At 40.8% G+C, this 20,121-nt stretch overlaps 1 protein-coding gene across 4 annotated transcripts in view; it reads left to right on the top strand.

Moving 5' to 3' along the window:
* SNX25 (sorting nexin 25) overlaps positions 1 to 20,121 on the top strand; it is a 67,453-nt gene that overhangs the window by 21,171 nt on the left and 26,161 nt on the right. For all 4 annotated transcript variants that reach the window (XM_053459140.1, XM_053459155.1, XM_053459147.1 and 1 more), the window contains exons 2-3: positions 4,818 to 4,896; positions 18,910 to 19,126. In XM_053459140.1, coding sequence (XP_053315115.1) covers positions 4,818 to 4,896; positions 18,910 to 19,126 — 296 coding nt within the window. The remainder of the gene's footprint in view (positions 1 to 4,817; positions 4,897 to 18,909; positions 19,127 to 20,121) is intronic.

The raw sequence follows: 20,121 nt of genomic DNA, 5'->3' as shown, positions 1-20,121 counted from the left end.
TACATTATGGGCTCTTTGGGCATTGGTTTTGCAGGGAGTGCATGGGCATCAAGCCCAAGACGATGTGTAGAGCTATGTGTGTTATTATATACCTTTAACCCGAGACACCAACATTTGATACAACAGAATTCAGAGGCAGTTTTTGTATCATTAGTTAAAAGAACAGTTTAGTCCCCAACGTTCTTTTATTTCTAATGCATGATGTTAGAGAACTTTTTCCATGCATTTGGCTGAACGCGTTTCCTGCAAGCTGGGGAGCGGGGAAAGAGGCAAAAGCATATGGAGGAATTCTGCAGAATCTCAAGAAGGGGCGCATTAAAAATTTCCTGGGACCCTGCGGCTATCGTATGCGTTAAAGTGTCCCTGTAATGCATTTTCATGGATTATCTCTCTGATATATTTTATTCACAAATATGTCGTACTTCCCATTTAAGAAACCGGCTGTGGTTCCCTGTTCCCTTCGCATTCATTACCGAGCAGGTGCAGCTGCGGAAATGCCTGGAGGCTTACGCTCGGAGCCCGTGCTCGCAATGATAGTAAATAATGATATTGCTTAATGAAGCTGCGCACTCAGCAATGTTCTTTAATATGCTGGAGTTGGCGTAGCAGGCAGTCTGTTTATAGCTAGCGTGCGAAAGCAAAATCATTTTGTTTTTAACTCTACAGTATGGTTTGGCGATAACATAGACCAGGCTTGTTTTATGCTTGGCTATTCCCAACAAAAATAAAGTACTGCTTGTTACTAAAATGCTTTGTGGTATAGATGCTGAACCTTCGATTGATACGTGAGCATCTTTTAACATGTTCTTCTTTAATGCGATGCTGCAGTCTACAGATACGATTGCCTGGATAGTAAAAGGCCTTGTGAGGTTTCTTTATTTCACCAGTGTGTACATTTATTATACTTTTACTATCGCTAATCTGTTTTAGTATTATTAGTAGGACTATTATTAGTAATATAACGATTATTCCTTTTTTCTGTAGTTGAGCACTGTTCAATAGCTATTTTAGGCATTAGTGACGCAAACGTTTGCCGCTTGGGACTGTGAGGAACAGTGATAGAAACCAGTTATACGAGCAGACGTCATAAATTTTACCCTTTTAAGGAGAATTTTTTCTTTATTAAATCCTTGGGGAGAAGATGGACTAGAAAGGCATTATGAGACACAATCGGTATGCTTCAGTCTGTAGCTTATAAACCCAAAAAAGAAAAAAAACATGGGGAGGAACAAGAGGGAGGACTGAGTCAAAAGTGGGGAGCCCCTGGGCAGAGCCGCTGAGCTTATTATATTATGAACATCTTTCCTTAATCTTTACAAATGAGCGCAGGCCCACCATACATAGGGTTTGGAGAATGGCTGATTGCCACATTTAGCAGGGCCCTGGAGAGCATATGGTGAGGCGACATTCAGCGTCCATCCTTGGGAGGAAAGTTGAGATATTGAAGCTTGAGATTTGTAGACTGTGGAGATGACACCCAGTCCTGGTAGTGCACATTCTGTGCAAAGAAGTGGATGTCTGGCATGGTCCAGAGCACTGAAACTGTTGGCAGCTTTTGCTCTTTCTTAAGATGTAAAATGTGTGTTTTTCTGTTGCAGCTGCTGAGGGTCAAAATGTCTTCTGTTCTCTGTTTTTATTCTTCTTTGCATCCCTCTCATCTTCTCCTTCCTTTCTTTTCTCTTTCGTTATTCTCTCTTCTTTTATTTTCTCTTCTTTCTTATTTTTTCTCTTCAATTTTCTTTTCTATTTTTTGTTGCCTTTCATTCCATGTTCTTGTTTTGTTCTGTCTCCTCTCTTCCTTTGTTTTATCTTCTCCCTCTTCTGTTTCTATGTCATCTTCTCCTTTCTCTCTTTTCATTTGCATGTCTCCTTTTTCTCTCTCTTTCCTTGTCACTGAGAAATTTCACCCGGGACATGGTTTTATCTGAGTATCCGTGGAACACCTTGGCACAAGGTAGCAAGCCTAACCATAAATGTAAACAGGGCTGTTGGTTTTAAGGCCAGTGGACTTATCCAGCCACACACTGCAGGATCCATCAGCCACAGAATGGCAGTGTCTTTAAGTATGTTCAGCCCTATCCATCACCAGACATTTGCCGGTGTGCCACCAATTTTTATTTTCCAGGAGTGGGATTCGGATGCATAGTAGAGCGAGGCTGCATAGGGCCTATGATTAACTCCAGTAACCGGTGGAAACGTGTCAGGTGATGTTCTTGGAGCATATGAGGTCGTTAACGTTACCGTTGTATTTATTATTGAATACTAAGGTTTGCTCTCAAGTATATAAAATGTAATATAACATTTTTGATAATAAGTAAATGATTTGTGCTGGATACACAGCTGAAAGTACTTGGCAGAGGGAGACGTGACTGCTCCTTTTCTTGATGTTCAAGCGAAGCAAACTTCTGTGTTATTTCCTGTTGCTTTACACGTGCAGTTATTCTGGGTGTGTGTATTCTTAACAAGGACAAACTAAACCTTTTGATCTAAATCTTTCATATCCTTTTATTTTGTTCTAATTATAACAAATTCCCCTAAGTTCGCAAAGGACAACACGATCCTGAAAATGTAGCATTGTTTACTTCAAAAAATGTTCGTAAATCTCACAGTAGATTTACACGTTTCTGGATATGTTTTAAGGGAACATAACTAAATAACTAAATTGCTAGGGAATATAGATTTTGTTTTTAATTGCGCTAAAGAATATTCATATACCAGGAATTATTGTCCGTTTTCCGTATCTGCCAGCATTACAGGTGTCCAAATGGGGGCCCCCTGTGTTGGGGATGGTTATAGGAAAGAGTTGGTGGGGGCCAGCGGTGTGGCCACCCACCCAAAGAGCCACCCTACGGCTTTCTGTTGCAGAGGGTCTCAAGGCGGCCCCATGGTTGCTACAGTAGAGTGGCACAGACTTCCATTGTGTTTTACAGCCCCCTGGGCCAGTCAAGGGAGATGAGAGGATCTTCTAACTGGCTCTTAATCCCCACTGCCTGCAAAAGAGGGACTATGGGGCAAATTCCTGGGGTACAAGGACAGTCTCGCAAAAAAATAGGACTGTTGGGAGTTATAGTTTTCTGTCCGGAAGTCTCTCCTCACCTCGCCACCTTACAATGCTGCCAGAACCAGCAATGATTAGAAGCTTTATAGTAGAGATGAGAAGGCAATGTGGATCCTTCATGGCCTGAGAACATTGAAATAATTCCTCCAATGGTATAGATGTAAGGTGCATATGTACTACGTGAGATTTGATTATTTTAATCTCATTACATTTGGGAAATGTGACATAATCGCTTTCATATTCTTAAGTCTACAGTATATCCATCGTTTTGACTCTGCCCTGTTTCTTGCTAGTGTGTGTCCTGATTTCTGTATTGAGGGTAGGTAGACTTTAGCTGTGCAATGCCAGTCCAGAGTGGCATTTAGAGATACTGATGGTCTCTAAGTGGATACGTTTGTTACTGGGATTTAAACGGAGCCACATTTGATATGATTTTTTCTGAAATAGAATGTTTGAGGCAGCGCTGGTGGTATTGGAACACAATGGCATCCATGGTACTCACAACCCAGTATTTATTGTAAATCATTATGATCTCTCTACCTCCCCCCTTGGGTCAGGAGATGTGCGCAGACTGCCCTGCATCCTACATAGTTAAATAAGGTGGATTTACCTTGTTAACGGCACATTATGCAGAGACAACTTGGCATCACCAGAGTTGGTCCTTTGTAATGAAGGTAAATGAGATGTAGCATGTTTCATGGTTCTGTGATAAAACCTTAACTTCAAACTGCTCATTTTAGCCTGAAGAAGAGACCTAGATAGTTTCAAAAGTTTGCAATCTATTATATGTCTAATTTGCCAATAAAGGTATCATCGTAACCAAAACTGCTTTCTCTCTTTCTATGGCTTACACTGTATAGCTCTGTGGTTTCAAAATGTAACTTTAAAAAAATAAAAGAGAGAGAGAGAGCACATTAAAATGAGGACAAATCATCTCTAAATTGTGGTGGCCAAATTTCTAGCAACTGTATAAATCACAATTATGTGAGGTTTGCACGGGTGGCATTAACTTCTGTCATGGTAAGCACTGTTAAAAGGATAGTCTCATGGGATAATATATTAAACATATACTTTAATATACAGTACTGTATAGAGTAATGTAGGCTGACATTGACAAAAACCTAGTCTCATTTTGCTCCAACAAACTTTTCCTGGAGGCGGCCATTGTTGTCAGTCATGTGATATTTTGGGTGACATTCTCTGCTCAATCACCGCACTGAGCTGATTCTTTATGGCAGTGCTAATGAAGTCTGTTCCTCCATAGACTTTCATTAGTCAAGGTGTCAGGCTGGGTGATTAACACTGAGACATTCTGTCGTTTACCACGGACACTATGTGGAGTCAGTTTGTCTAATAGATTTGCTGCGATAACTTTCAACGCAGATAAATGGCTAATATGCAGCTGCCTAAAAAACATATTATGCTAAGTACTGGAACTGTTAAGAAAACAAAAAAATGGCAGAATATTTTTGAAAAATAATAATAATAATAAAAAAAAATGCCGGGAGTCTTACTAAGTCACAGCCCGTTAACAGACCACATAGAATTGAGGTGTTACTTTTATTATTATAGTTGAATTCACGTTTAAATGATTGTGGGTTAACCAATACATTGGAGAGAGAAAAGAGTATTCATATATAATTTTGAACTGTTAAAAAAAAAAAACAAGTTACGGTAATTAACTCACTAACTCGCTATGCTATGAAGTCTGCATGCGCAGTAAAAGCCCTGTTTGATAAGTTTTTATCCTTTGTTTCAGATTGTGCCGTCTACACATGAACCCAGCCAGCCACGAAGAGTGGTGATTTCCCACAACATGGACAAAGCTCTCAAAGAAGGTAAGCCAGCTTCGTTATTTAACTCTTATTCTTATTTTCGAAAGTTTCATCTCTTTTGATTGCTTCTCTCCGGGAAGCCTGCAGGCATCTAATAGCCAGCTGGAAATAGCTCTGTGTGCGCTACAGACATTTGTCACTTTGGGAACAGACTAGATCATTTTTTATGACGGAAAAGTCCTTGCAAGACGGCAGAAGTCTTTACTTTACACTTAGGTTGTCTATGAATGTCTACGTAGCGTTGGTAGCCATGAAAACCAAAACAGAATCCGTATGTATCTCTGTATCCATCTCTCTCATTACCCTTTTCCCTTTATTCGTTCTGCCCCCCCCCACCTCTTTCGCTCGTTTCTGTCTCTCGTTATATGTCACTGAAGGCCACCCTGCCAAGTTTTCTGGAATTTGGGCTGATGTGCATTTTTACCATCATTTGGTGGTTTTTGTGATGATAATTATGTTTTCGTTTCTATGTATACTATTGGCTATTTATAGATATATTTTTCTTATTTTGCCATTTGCATGGGGATAAAAATACTTCAGATCATCACAGTATGCAAATGTTTGCTCGTGATCCATTAATCATTTTTATGTGTTCCTGTTTAATGTATAGGTTTGTCTCGGTCTGTCAGTTCTAGTTTTGAATGTATATATTGTAAGAAGCGCTGTGTAAATTGCAGGCGCTATATAAATTAAAGATAATATATTTTATATGTTAACGTACAGATATGATGATCTTGTCTCTTTTTACAGTAAGATTTTTTTTTTTTACTCATTGCAATCATTAGATGAGAAAGTGAGACACGATTAAACCTTTTAAATGTATGTAAACGTTCCAAAACTAGAACATAAAGTCATCATCTGAGTAGGCGATTTAGAGAGAGCCTTCAAAAGAGCATTTAGTTATGTTTTTTAACTTAACTTCTCTGCTGAAGCAGAACGTGCACAGGAGGTGTCTGAATGCAGGTGAATGGTTAACAATTACTAAATGCTATAAAACGAGAAAAACAGGTAAATGGAAATGTATTATTAAAAATAATTATAGAAAACCGCTGGAAGAGCTGGAGGCAGATTTGATTGTACCCTTTGTAAGGTTGCAGTCCAGTTTAATGAGGGCATTGATTATTTCTGTATTACACAGTACACAAAGGGCTGTATATAGCATGTGTGTGCGCATGCGCGTGTGTGTGTGTAGAAACTGTTGTAAAAACTATGAATATGTAGCTCCGGGGTCGAGCACAGCCAGTAGACCCTGTAATATATGGCTACCAGTGATACACAGATTTCCTGGTCTGTTTTCGGCCCCCAAGGACCAGAGTTCTGCACAGCTGGTATAGATATGAGGTCATTCATGATGCTCTTTTATTAATCGTAAGTATTGGGAGGGTCTTCATGCCGTACCAAAACGGAATGAGAAAAACCATTATGTGACTGAAGGCTGCGATTGTAATTGGATTTGCAACATTTGAAAGGGCCAAGAGTTGATTTAGTGTCCTAAAATGTAAATTGTGACATTTGGAGAAGGGCCACGTTAATAAGTGGTTTGGGCTATGGTGTCATAGCTGCTAAAGAAACTTTTTTTTTTTTTTTTTTAGTATCAATAGCTCTTGACTAAAGTACAGCCGCTGTATTTACCGACGGTTCATTAAGATTAAGTATGAGTCTTATGTCAAGTTTTCTTACTATGATGTAATACAAATGAACCAGTGCCTTATGGGAGTTGCAAATAAAAGCCAGAAACTGAACTAGAACTAGAATTGGAATTTTCTTAACTCGTTTTAAGTGGCCCAATGGGGGGGGGTGTCTTAAAATGAATGACAGTTTCTAGATAAACATTTATTTACACAGCAGATAAGAACTTCTCCACTGCCCATTCATTTTGTTTTGTCCTTGGATTGTTATAACTGGAAACTGACCTGTCGCTTGTTTCCAAACCCTACATTTTTCTTGTAGTATATACTAAATAAACATATGCCATTTTATTTAAAAATAATAAAAAGCAATATACATGTACCAAAACCAAACATGTATGTATATTTCCATTCCGTGTTAATAAATATTATACCAAAAAAGAATGCTGAGTGCGGGTATGTATGTAGCTAAGAAAATATTGGCATATGTTTTTAAGCAACAGACCGTGACGTGAAGATCGTTCACCTTCACCTCTCTGTTGCTTTTAAGATGTGGCATAAAATTCTCCAGTCTGTACTTCCATGAGCGGCCCCTCAAAGCATTCACCTTGTGGACTCATCTTAATGTTTCTGGGTCCATCAGAGTGCTGGAAATTATAAGAACGCTTACTCCCCATGTTTTTTTTCTTGTGGTTTGGCTCAGAGGCTTCATAACCTGAAGATAATAGAAGATTAACTGTTTTTACTTAAACAATGGAATGGGCTACTAACTTTGGTTTAATAATGTATTCACCTTTAAAGGCATAAAACACAATGCTGTGTACAATAATGTAGGTTAGCGCTGTTTTTTTATTTTATCTTATTTTGTTCCATTAAACATAATTTATCTGCAGATCTGGAGGCTATCATTGTTGCCAGGCATGCAGTATTTCTGGTGACTTTCCCTGCTCAATCACCACACTGAACTGACTCTTTATGGCAATGCTAATGGAGTCTGTTCCTTCATAGACTCGCTCGTCACAGTGTCAGGCTGGATGACTAAGACCAAGACGTTCAATTGCTTGCCACAGGCAGTAGAACAAGGAGTCAGGCTGTGATCTTACGCCCTGCGAGTTGCCGATGTCACATCTGATTCCGGAAGCAGGGCCTGGGGATGTTGCTGCTAGGCAGCTCAAACTTTCGCCTCGCCGTGCCTGGGGCATCAGCCCCCTCCTGCCCCATGGTATAAACATTCCTAGTTTGTCTAGTACAGTGGGCTACGATAACCGCCCCAGAACACTCATTATGCAAAAAAAATCTAGTAATGTTTGCAAAAATATTCTTTTAATACAATACTAGTATTTAAATAAAATGTTCCCTATATAGCTTGTACAATGCCAAAAACCGCCATGCCTTCGTAGGCACATTATTATTAAATGGACAATTTATAGATGTTATAGATGGGACTCTATCATCTTATCAAACATGGGCTTATTTATTTATTTCAGGTTTAGCCAAGTTGTTCCTTCTGTATAATCCATAGGCTTGTTCTTTTGTGTTTTGTAACCACGGCTATTAATTTCCTTCCTTGGACCACAACATCAGCACTGATGATTTCAATCAATGAAGGACAAACCAGACATGCAGCCCCTGCTTGCTTAACCCTTTCAGTGCAACGCGCCTTTCTCTGGTAATGAAGCGCATGTGTATTATAATTGATAAATCTTACAACCTATATAACTATAATTTACAATGTCTTACATCCTAGTAATGCCAATTACAATAATTATTTGAATGATATAATGCCCGTATGTATGGTAGAATTAACACTATCACCTGATATCTTACTGATGGCCCTATCTGTTGCGCTAGTTTTTATTGATTTCTACGTATTTATACTTTCCTGGCTCCTAAAATTAACAAAATCAATCTGGCTTATTTTTTTTCTGCTTGGCCCCTTGACTGTTATTTTTATATACGGTATTTTTTTTTTATTTTGTAATGAATGCTTTCTGTTATATGTTTATATTTTATTTATTAGCAGGTCTTGACAATGCCGGCAAACATTTATTTGAAATAGAAGCAACATTGATGCTTTCTGGCTCGGAAATAATGTTATTGATGTCTATGCGTAGCTGACATTTTCTGTGTAGTCTTCAGATTAATGTGCAGTGACAGTCCTGTGACGCTAGAGATAGGATTCTCATTCCCAAATGCTTCCCTAAGAATCTTGTGACTCATTCCTTCGCACTTGGTTTTCATTCTGCTGTGGCTTAGGGGCCATTTTCTGTGGGATAAACATTTCCTCTGATATGCTGTTTTGGGTGATAAACTACTAAGCGTTCACACATCTCACGTATAGGAAATATTGTGAAATGATTGTGAAATCATTACTCCATAACATTATTTGTATTTACCTCCATTGAGTAACAAGTCTTTCGGGCATCCTATATATATGGAAGTGTCACTACTACATCCATACTGAAATGCTTTGTCTAACAAATAGATTGATGTGGAGTACAAAAAAAAACTGCCCGTATGCAGGGATCTGTGTGTATAGAAACTGGCAGATGAGTGTTGGTGCCGGTTATCACTGTACAGAGGAAAAAAAAATCCCTGCATGCTTCGGCTATTGTTAGATAAGCTTGGCAGCCTGCAGAAACAATTGTCCGATCCCTGCCTACATGCGTGGAAATGGCCATTGGTGTTTGTGTGTGTGTATATGAGCGGTTAATAAAGCCTTTGCTGTTTCTTATTTCTGACTGGAGGTGTTTTCCATCACACTTTTTTCCCCTCATCATAACTTACCGTATATCATTTGTGTGAACCACATACTACCCCCAAGCCTTAAGCAATAAGCCGCTATCCAACCTCAGGCTGAAAAGTCCCATTAAGGACGACACTTTGCAAGTAATCGATGTTCAGTTGTTGAATAAACTCAATTGAACAGCAGTCCATTAGTGATGATCTGGCTATTGCACCTCTTTCCTAGGCTTTGTTTCAAGGCTATCAAGACACAGCGGATGTTTGCCCTAAAGTGATCCATGTATAAAGTGAATATAAATATTAAGATCCCTTAGCTTTTCCTGATAATTTTTATCATTCAAATCATTCTGAACTCTCTCCTATGTGTCAATCCTTCTGGAGACGGGATCCCTGGAATATAGTGTTGCATTATGAGCTAACTCTAGACTGTAAGCTTGTTTGAGCAGGGCCCTCCTCACCTGTTGTCTGTAAGTCATATTGTTATGTTAGATACTACTTGTTATGTCCTGTCTACCCATTGTACAGCACTACGGAATTTGATGGCGCTATATAAAACAATAAATAATAATAAAAATAACATGGTTATTGATCAAATGCAGACTATGGCAGTGCTGTTATAAATCTAGAATAATGGTGCGGTTTTAGATCTATAGGTAATAGAAAGCTGAAGCAAGCCCAAGCGTAATTTTTTTATATATATAAACTAATAATTAAATGAATGACAGTAATATGTTACATTTTACAGCATGGTGCAGTTTCAGCTAATGGAATGAAATGTCATGCATTATCACTAGAGTCTTTATCTCCTCGCTAGGCGTGTTTATCAGGTCTAACTCTATTTCAGTATCCCTCAGCAGTGCAGTCCAATTTGTCTCCTTGGGTTATGTCGTGTACAGGGGAATTGCGGACGTGGCAGATAAGACCGTCTCTGATTGTAGGTAAATGCCAGTGGTTTGCAGGAATGACGAGATTTGGTTGTAGATGTGCGTCTCGGCGTTTATCTCGCATAGTAACCTCCGAATGAATAAAACATTTTCTATGAAAGATAAGCGGCCCATCCATATACCTCCAGCAGGTTCCCAGCAGGAACGAAGCACTTGACGGTAACCCCAGACACTTGCTGGGACCGTCTAGTGCCAGAAACACCCGCAGTGCATCTTAGTAGTGTGGAAACTACACTTTTATTAAAGAAAAGCAATTACCTGCAAGGATGGGAAATGTTTTGCTTCCCAGGATCTCAGAAATTGTAAGGATTATAACCGATGCGTCTGCACCGTGCCTTTCTTTACTTAATGTCTCGTCATATCAGGGGGGTTAATCAATCAGCGTCCTCGGCTCATAAAACCAGGCGCTGGGAGACAATGAGAACCGGGTGATGGATCATGAATTATCTGCAATGTGACCAGATTCAATTCCGGCCAGACCTAGATGCTCATTGAGTGATGTACCATCCAAGCATCTACATGCCATAAGCCGGGATATTTTTCTTCTGCTGGGTTTTATTTGTATGTTATTAATGCTGTCTTCTCCACAATCCGTCTGTACAGAGTTTTGTTTTCATTCTGTAATATAATGTTGGCTTCTTGCTGTTATTACAGCTTGGATAGCCGTGTTTCTGGGTTATATCTGGCATCACAGCTTTACTGTTTAAGCTCCTTGCTATTATTGTCACATATTTACAAACGCTTTGGTTCCTGACTCCACAATGCTCAATGGCATGGGGCAATAAGAGTTATGACATCACGAGATGATGCAGTGCCCGATTTGGGTCACCAGCTGTCTCTGTAATCGGGGCACTAGTTGAGACGGCCAGAATAAATTACATTACTGTTGATGAATATGGTCTTTTTTTCTCATCGCTAAAAGTTATCATAGGCTTTACTGGTTCACCCCCGAAATAACAGAACTAGTCTGGGAGATAGAACCCAGAACAATGTGAATATTAAAAAATGGCAATTTAAGTGCAATGTTATTATACTATTATAAAATGTGGTTAGTTGGGGGGGGGTTAGATGACACAGCACAGAAGACATTGCACCTCGGATAGAAGGGGCTGGTGCTTTCTCATTGCCATCGAGACATGTTGCTGTTATTTGGTAGTCCTCCTGGCTGTCATCTATAGAAAAACAAACTATTCACAGATTCCGTTCTGGCTTTCCTCGGCTGGCAGTTTGTTATGGACGTGCTCAGTAAATGTTACTTTTTACCGAAAAGCAATTACCGCCATATATGTTCTCTGATACGGTTATGGATAACGCAGGCGAGACGTCTTAAAGATAAAGTGACATGCCCCATGTCCCTATAGATCATTCAGACAAACCTTAATAGAAAAGACTGCATGCTCAACACATCATTTAAAGGATTATAATACTTGCACAGCCAAAAAAGTTGGCATTGTAAGGCCTTCTTCGGGGCAAAAAACGGGCTATATTTTTTTACCCTGATAAAGACCTTGCATGGCTGAAACATTGGTATAATAAATATTTGAATCCTTTAAATGATGTTTTGAGTGTGTAGTGTCCCCGATACGATCATGGCGTTGTGGATGAATTATTTGGCGGATGGGATCCTACTGATTATAATATGGTGCCAGCTGCCGAGCTTGCAAATCGTTCTTATAGGTTCTAGCTGCAGAACTGAATCTCAATGAAAACGTAGCCTGTCTGAAGGTTTTGAACCGATCCAGCAGGATTAAAATACTCCGGATACATCAAGTTGTCAATAAACAGAGGAAATTCTATGTCCTGGAGACGCAGCCATCTATAACAAATTTGACATAAGTGGAAGATAGCACATAGACACCCCTTTTGCAATTCTGGTGCATTGAGGTGGACAGGACATCTGCATCGTCTCCATGGTAACTGCTCCAATTTAACCCCACTCTACCACTCATGGGTGGTGGATGGACTATGTATGAAAAGGGATCTTGCGAACACGTTATGACTGCAAACTGTCGGATGAGTTGGAATATATTATTGCTTGCTGTGGCGATGATGCTGCTTTTAAGACCTTGCCCCGGGTTATGCATAACCTCCACTTCTGTCAAAAGCGCATAGCCATGAAAAATTGATGTTGTGAAAAACTATATGTAACGAGGACCAGAAAGATGGTGTTTACCAGCTAGCACGGCGTTGTGTTTTCTTTCACTGTTTGGATCTCCCCTCAGCCCTTTTTGTATTCAGCTGCCTTTGTCCCAGTTGTGTAAATGGTTCAGAGAGTTAATCTGGTTTTAGCTCTCACGACGAGGGATTATTGTCCGTGACACCATTTGCTTGATGCAGGTGTCGAACGTGGAGAATTAGATTCATAAACAGCCTCGTGTGTTACTTCCAAGGGAAAGCAAATCCTATACTGTATGTGTCAAGACATGCTTTGTAGGCAGAATGTTTGCATAAGGATCCACGCGTCCGTCTTATTACGAGTGATAAGTGTGTGCTGAGGCGGTGTACCCAGTGAATGTAAGCGTGCTGAAGGCTCGTGTCTGCCGAGTGGGTTGTGTACTCCGTAGGAAAGCTGTGCGCTGCATTGTATGTGTATTCCTAGCTGGACGTGTATATATTTGGCTGTGGATATTACTTGGGCTGCTGCTTGACAGTGTGTAGCTGGCAGCCCGGGCACGGCTGTGATGCTGGGGAATGCCCAAGTGCCAAGTTACGTAGCTGGTGTTTACTGGGCCCTGTATGGTCTACCTGTTCCAGGGTCCCCCATTTATTTTGTCCCCTCTCACCCAAGACCTTTGCAGGTTTCAGTGCGATGCCACATTCCGACCTGCCAACATTTTGTAGAATTGCGTGTCCTGCCAACTATACGCTTTCCTTCTTTTGCTGCAAAGTAGACTTGCGCGCTGTACAGGAGTAGACCAGTGTTGGACACCAACATTGCTCATGATGGACATTTACTGGGGTCTGTGGTGGGCAATTTAATGTTTTATGGACCTAAACAAACCCTGCCCTGGACACTGATGTCCTTGTACGGACACTTTGCCTATCCGTGGAGTAGACTATAAGCAGTACGGGGTTATCTGGTGCCCAGCTGTTCTATTTGAGGGATTTCTGAACCCCATTTATGTTTAAATCCAGGCAGCATTTTACATGATGCAACTGCCAGAGCAATCAATAACAATTGTTTCACTTTCATGTTTAGGATTATAATGCACATACATAATATTTTACATTTTGTCTCATTTAAAATATTTGCTAAGAATACTTATTATCATGAGACATGATAAAAACAGGCACTTACAAAAAAAAATCCTTAGATGTGCCTATTTTGATTTAATGCTCTGTATAAGTCAGTTCGGTTTGGAGAAACCTTACTGATTTAACTATGCATTAAGCGGGGCCAGTGCTTTCTACAGCAGAAGCTCACTGGGTTTGGTAAATGGGAATATGTTGTCTAAGAGATGAAACACAAATCTCCTGCAAACTCTTCTGGCAACTTTGTTTTAAGTTTTTTTTAGTATTGAATAAACCCTTAAATGAATAGAATAAAATGACTGATCTGTCAAGATTTAAAGAGATGCAAGGAACTAAACCGCAATGCCGATTCTTGCTAATCATGCCGTTGGCTGCTACGGGGATATAATAACATCCACGTATTTGTACCAGTTGACAGCTGTGCGAGATAAAATAAAAATACATCCCTTACACATTTTAAAGCGATTTTAATGTAATTTACTAAATACGAATCCCCTCCCATAGCATTACGCCTGCTGATACATGGTTTTGCTTAACGATCGGGTTAATTTACTGAACCCATGACGTCAAGAAGCAGGTGGTTTCTCGTGGAAGGGCTGTTGGCATCTGTGATAAACAGCTTGTGTCAAAAATGGCAGTGATTGCTCTACTGACACTACAGAGCTCGGGATTGCAAAGAATATATTGTGAAATTGCGGGGAACAAGTGTAAGAAACCAGCTGCCATAATTACATTACCTGTCTAATGAAGACTAAAAGGTGCATCGCCACTGATGCAGAATTGCCCCGCAGACATTTCAGAGGGTGACCGTTCCCTTAATATACTTATAATTAGTTTAGAATACAATCGAATCCTTGCTCCAACATCAGCGCTTTACTACTTCTAAAGCATCAATAGCGGAATTTATATAATGTGTGTGTGTGTGTGTGTGTGTGTGTGTGTGTGTGTGTGTGTGTGTATATATATATATATATATGTATATGTAGTTTGTAATTTCCTAGAAAGATTATCATTTAAAGCTCAGGTAAACAATGCCTTTTAGTCCAATGTAATCTTAATCTTCACCGTGTAGATTTATCCAGTATGTATCCCAGATGCTACTTAAAAGCTTTTTATACTGACCTGTAATAATCTGATCTATGTACCAGTAGGATGATCCAAACACTGAGCAGTTGCTTAAAGGAACCATTAACTGTACTTCATATAGCTCTGCAAGTACTAATATTCGGGCAGATTATACTATTTAGTAGAGAGAAAATCCACTAATACTCTAACACACGGCCATGATATTGTCTGATGCTATAATTTAGCAAATAAAACCTTTTGGAGCTTCTGCGTCCTCCTAGAGAGCTGCGTATCTTGTCCTGGTTGGGAGAGCCCGGTCCCTATAGGAAACATCATAAATAAGTGTCATAGTTGCGTTATACCTCATTTAAAATTACAGCGCATCCCTATAGTGTTTCTATTGTGTTTTTGTCAGATATGGCATCAAGTATGAGACATTCTTGATTCAAGAAGCAGAAGCACATACGAGTTTCTAGCTGCTAACATGAAGCAACTGTCAGGAAAACATAATAGCATTTAGTTAATGACTGAAAAATAGGATAAATGTTGCCTTTTGAGGGTGCGTTGCACATAGACCTCCTAAAATCCACGGGGCCACAATAGAGTTTGGGGGAATCATCGATTCAGAGTCCTCCCATTCAAGCTCTGCAAAGTTACATTTGTTGTGCCACATGTACTGATGGAGAGTACTAAACGTGGCACAGTCGGCGTTTGCTTCTCTGCCCCATGGCTCCACGTTTTGATCTATTTTTGATCTATTTCATTTTGACATGAAAATGAAATTAACCCCTTAAGGACAATGGGCGGTCCCTAAACCCATTGAAAACAATGCATTTTGAGCCTGTACATGTACAGGCTTTGTCATTAAGGGGTTAAGAATAAGAAATGTTTACTTGTTTAGTAGAGGAGCCCCTTTATAGCTCTGTGTAAAGCAATGGCTTTTTTTCCTTCTCTAGTCCTAGGTCCAGACAGGACAGAGCTTTGCAGGAGACATTGACTTTGCCGTACTCGCTCATCACTTTCTCAAAAGCTTTTTCTATCACTCTGTATTACCGTATTTGCTCGATTATAAGACGAGGTTTTTTTCAGAGCAAATGCTCTGAAAAATACCCCTCGTCTTCTAATCGGGGTCGTCTTCTAATCAGACCTCAAAGAGGTCTGATTAGGAGACTAAGATCCAGATCCCCCGCACCGCTGCAGGGGACCTGGATCCTCCTGTCTCACCCGACCCCCCCATCATACACACTTACCGGTGCTTCCTGATGTGTTGCCGGGGCAGCGGGTTGACGTCTACGCGATCCGCGTAGACAACGTCCGCTGCAGCTGGAAGGAGGTGTGGCTAGCAGCGGGGGTTGTCTGCGTCCGTCGCATACACCTTCCCCGACTGTCAGAGATCAGACTTCCCCGCACCGGTGCCGCACCGGTGCGGGGAACTCTGATCTCTGACAGCCGGGGAAAGTATACGCGACGGACGCATACAAACCCCCGCTGCTAGCCACACCTCCTTCCGGCTGCAGCAGAAGGCGACGTCAACCCGCTGCCCCGGCTGGAAGCACCGGTAAGAGAGGGGGGAGAGCGGGGGAAGGGGGGTGAGAGAGGGGGGGAGAGAGAGAGAGAGAGTGTGTGTGTGTGTGTGTTAGTTAGTTAGTTAAATGGGGGTATAGGGTGTGTGTGTGTGTTAAATGGGCATAGGGCATTTCTGGAGTGGCGTTAAGGGGGCATTTAATAGAGCATTCTGCCTCCTGAAATGCCTTATACCTCCCTATATGCCACTCTGCCCCATAATATGCCTTTTAACCCCCTAATTGGCAGAGTGGCATATAGGGGTATAAGGCATTTCTGGAGGCAGAGTGCTCTATACAATGCCTTTTAACTCCCTTAATGCCACTCTGCCTCCTGAAATGCCTTATACCTCCCTATATGCCACTCTGCCCCATAATATGCATTTTAACCCCCTAAATGCCAGAATGGGATATAGGGGTATAAGGCATTTCTGGAGGCAGAGTGGAACATAGGGGGGTCAAAAGGCATACCATGGGGCACAGTGGCATATAGAGGGTTAAAAGGCATATCATGGGCCACAGTGCCATATTGGAGTGGCAAGCCTGGGGGCAGATGTGCGTAACTGGGGGCAGGTTGGAAAATACAAGAAATAAAAACAAAAAAAATCTTTTTCTCAATCATAGCTTTTATTAAAAAAAATAGTTTACATGAATTAACATTTACTGGTAAAACTTTTTTCCTTTGGGGTCGTCTTATATTCAGGCTTTTTCTTTTTTTCCTAAGTTAATATTCAGATTTTGGGGGGTCGTCTTATAATCAGGGTCGTCTTATAATCGAGCAAATACGGTACCTTTTATTACCCAAAGTACCGTATTTGCTCGATTATAAGACGAGGTTTGCTCTGCTCTGCAAATGCTCTGAAAAATACCCCTCGTCTTCTAATCGGGGTCGTCTTCTAATCAGACCTCAAATAGAGGTCTGATTATGAGACTAAGATCCAGATCCCCCGCACCGCTGCAGGGGACCTGGATCCTCCTGCCCCCCCCATTTAACACCCCCCCACACACACACTTACCGGTGCTTCCTGCTGTGTTGCCGGGACAGCGGGTTGACGTCTACGCGATCCGCGTAGACAACGTCCGCTGCAGCCGGAAGGAGGTGTGGCTAGCAGCGGGGGTTGTCTGCGTCCGTCGCGCATACCTTCCCCGACTGTCAGAGATCACAGTTCCCCGCACCGGTGCAGGGAACGCTGATCTCTGACAGCCGGGGAAGGTATGCGCGACGGACGCAGACAAACCCCTGCTGCCAACTCCACCTCCTTCCAGCTGCAGCGGAAGGAGACGTCACCCCGCTGCCCCAGCAATACAGCAGGAAATTGGAAGCACCGGTGTGTGTGTGTGTGTGTGTGTGTGTTAAATGGGGGCATAGGGCATTTCTGGAATGCCTTATACCCCTATATGCCACTCTGGCACTTAGGGGGTTAAAAGGCATATTATGGGGCAGAGTGGCATATAGGGAGGTATAAGGCATTTCAGGAGGCAGAGTGGCGTTAAGGGGGCATTTAATAGAGCACTCTGCCTCCTGAAATGCCTTATACCTCCCTATATGACACTCTGCCCCATAATATGCCATTTAACCCTCTAAATGCCAGAGTGGCATATAGGGGTATAAGGCATTTCTGGAGGCAGAGTGCTCTATGCAATGCCTTTTAACTCCCTTAATGCCACTCTGCCTCCTGGAATGCCTTATACCTCCCTAAATGCCACTCTGCCCCATAATATGCATTTTAACCCCCTAAATGCCAGAATGGGATATAGGGGTATAAGGCATTTCTGGAGGCAGAGTGGCACATAGGGGGTCAAATGGCATACCATGGAGCACAGTGGCATATAGAGGGTTAAAAGGCATATCATGGGCCACAGTGCCATATTGGTGTGGCAAGCCTGGGGGCAGATGTGCGTAACTGGGGGACAGGTTGGAAAATACAAGGAAATAAAAAAAAAATATATATTTTTCTCAATCATAGCTTTTATTAAAAAAATAGTTTACATGAATTAACATTTTCTGGTAAAACTTTTTTCCTTTAGGGTCGTCTTATATTCATATATATATATATTTTTTTTAGTATATTTAGTTAATATTCAGAATTTCAGATTTTGGGGGGTCGTCTTATAATCGAGCAAATAAGTATGATGCAAGCAGCTTTTAAACAGATGCACTGGCTTGACTCATCGAGCAAAGCTTTGTCTGAGACATATGTTAAGAGAGCTGGTTCATGAAATCTTAATGATTAAAAGGCAAAGTCCCATGGAAAAATATCTTTCTCTTGGACATAAAATAAAGCGCTGTATAGGTTATAGGCAAAAACGTGTTTTTCCTCTCATTTTGCTCTGCAGTCTTGGAGCTGCTATTGATGTATGTATTGTCTTTACAGTTGCCTTGTTTTTTTTTGTCTTTGGCTTGAAGAAGGCTCTTTGTGGCCGAAACGTTGGCAAACTGAGTAAATATTAGATTTTTCATGTTTAATCTTGAGTGTGCATGGTATTTATGTTACCTATATCTACGTTATATGCTAGGCTGACAAAAGTATTAGTAAACAGGACATTTTTGCAGGACAGCTTACAAGCGGCCTGGACAGAAGTCCGTTATTTGGGACCGCTGGTAGCTATGGTATTGCGAAGAGTAAGGTCATGTTTTATTCTTGTTGACAACCTTTAACACCCATCCCAGTTTACCTTTATCCGCCATGACATTGAGAAATAGAAATGCTAACATATATATCTTCTCTTTGAGGTATGTGTAACGCACCAAATCCCTTTTTGTTTTCCTTTTGTTTACGCCTCTGTGTTTTTCAGTCTTGAATCCCTTGTGTTTTTCAGTGTTTGACTACAGCTACAGAGACTATATTCTGTCATGGTACGGGGATCTCGGTAAAGATGAGGGTCAGCTGTATCACCTTCTCTCTGAAGACTTCTGGGAGCTGGCCAGACAGTTGCGGAGCCGTCTTGCCCACGTTGATATCGTTAAAGTTGTCTGCAATGACGTGGTGAAAAATCTTCTCACTCATTTCTGTGACCTGAAAGCGGCAAACACTAGGTAACAAACTAAAGCGGCCATCCGAGGGAAGAACAAATCTGGGTGCTGGGTGTAGAGAAGTCTGTAGACACCTTCCAAGAGAGTGACAGCGCTGGCTAGACAACTCCACACTTACCCCTATTTGTACACTTTAAAGTCTTCCTTAGAAGCAAATAACTGGGGCAAATCTCCCCATAACACTTCTATTTTAGTTCAATAGTGTTTGCATGCGCATCCCACAGTATCATTATGGCTTTAAAGTTAAAAACGTATTTATTTATTTGAAGATTACAATTAGGCTTCAAGTGACAGTCATATCCTGCGATAAATCAGACAATGCATCTAATGCCCGTGAAACGTTCTGTGGGCTGATCTTCCCCAAAAAGCACTGGATAGATTCCGCTATTAGGTACGCTAAAAGGCATGAATAATGACAGCCCTCCATTAAATAACTGGTGTCTTTTCTCTTTTTTTTTTTTTTTTTTTTTTAGATTGCTAGTTTAAGCCAATTCTATCATGAAAATAGATGTTTTTCTTTAAAGAACAAGATCGTTTGTTGTATTGTAGCCCCCTCTTTTACATGTTTGTCTTTTTTGCCAGATTTTGAGTCATGATTGATGTGATTTCCAGCTAGACATATCAGACTTGGAGAAATTGCTTCATTTGTTTCATTATTGATCTGTTTCCCATTAGTAGCTATGCTGTACGAGGCAAAGGATGTGTTGTATTATATATGTGTTTATATATATCTATCTATCTATATATATATATAATGTGTGTGTGTGTGTGTGTGTGTGTGTGTGTGTGTATGTATATATATATATATATATATGTATATATGTACCGTATATATAATTTGTATGGTTGTATGGTAGCCAGATGAAATATTTTAGTTTATGTTTTTACAACTGATCAGCTTCCACCCTTTCACCTTTACAGCTATTTTCGGTTAGTCAGCTTCTTTTCCTTAACATGAATGCATCAAATACTCCCAGAAGGCTTTAGCTGAACTTTGA

Source organism: Spea bombifrons, chromosome 1 (genome assembly GCF_027358695.1).
Source record: "Spea bombifrons isolate aSpeBom1 chromosome 1, aSpeBom1.2.pri, whole genome shotgun sequence".
Taxonomy (NCBI): Eukaryota; Metazoa; Chordata; class Amphibia; order Anura; family Pelobatidae; genus Spea; species Spea bombifrons.
Note: the sequence above shows the minus strand (reverse complement) of the source record. Positions and strands in the feature narration are given on the sequence as shown.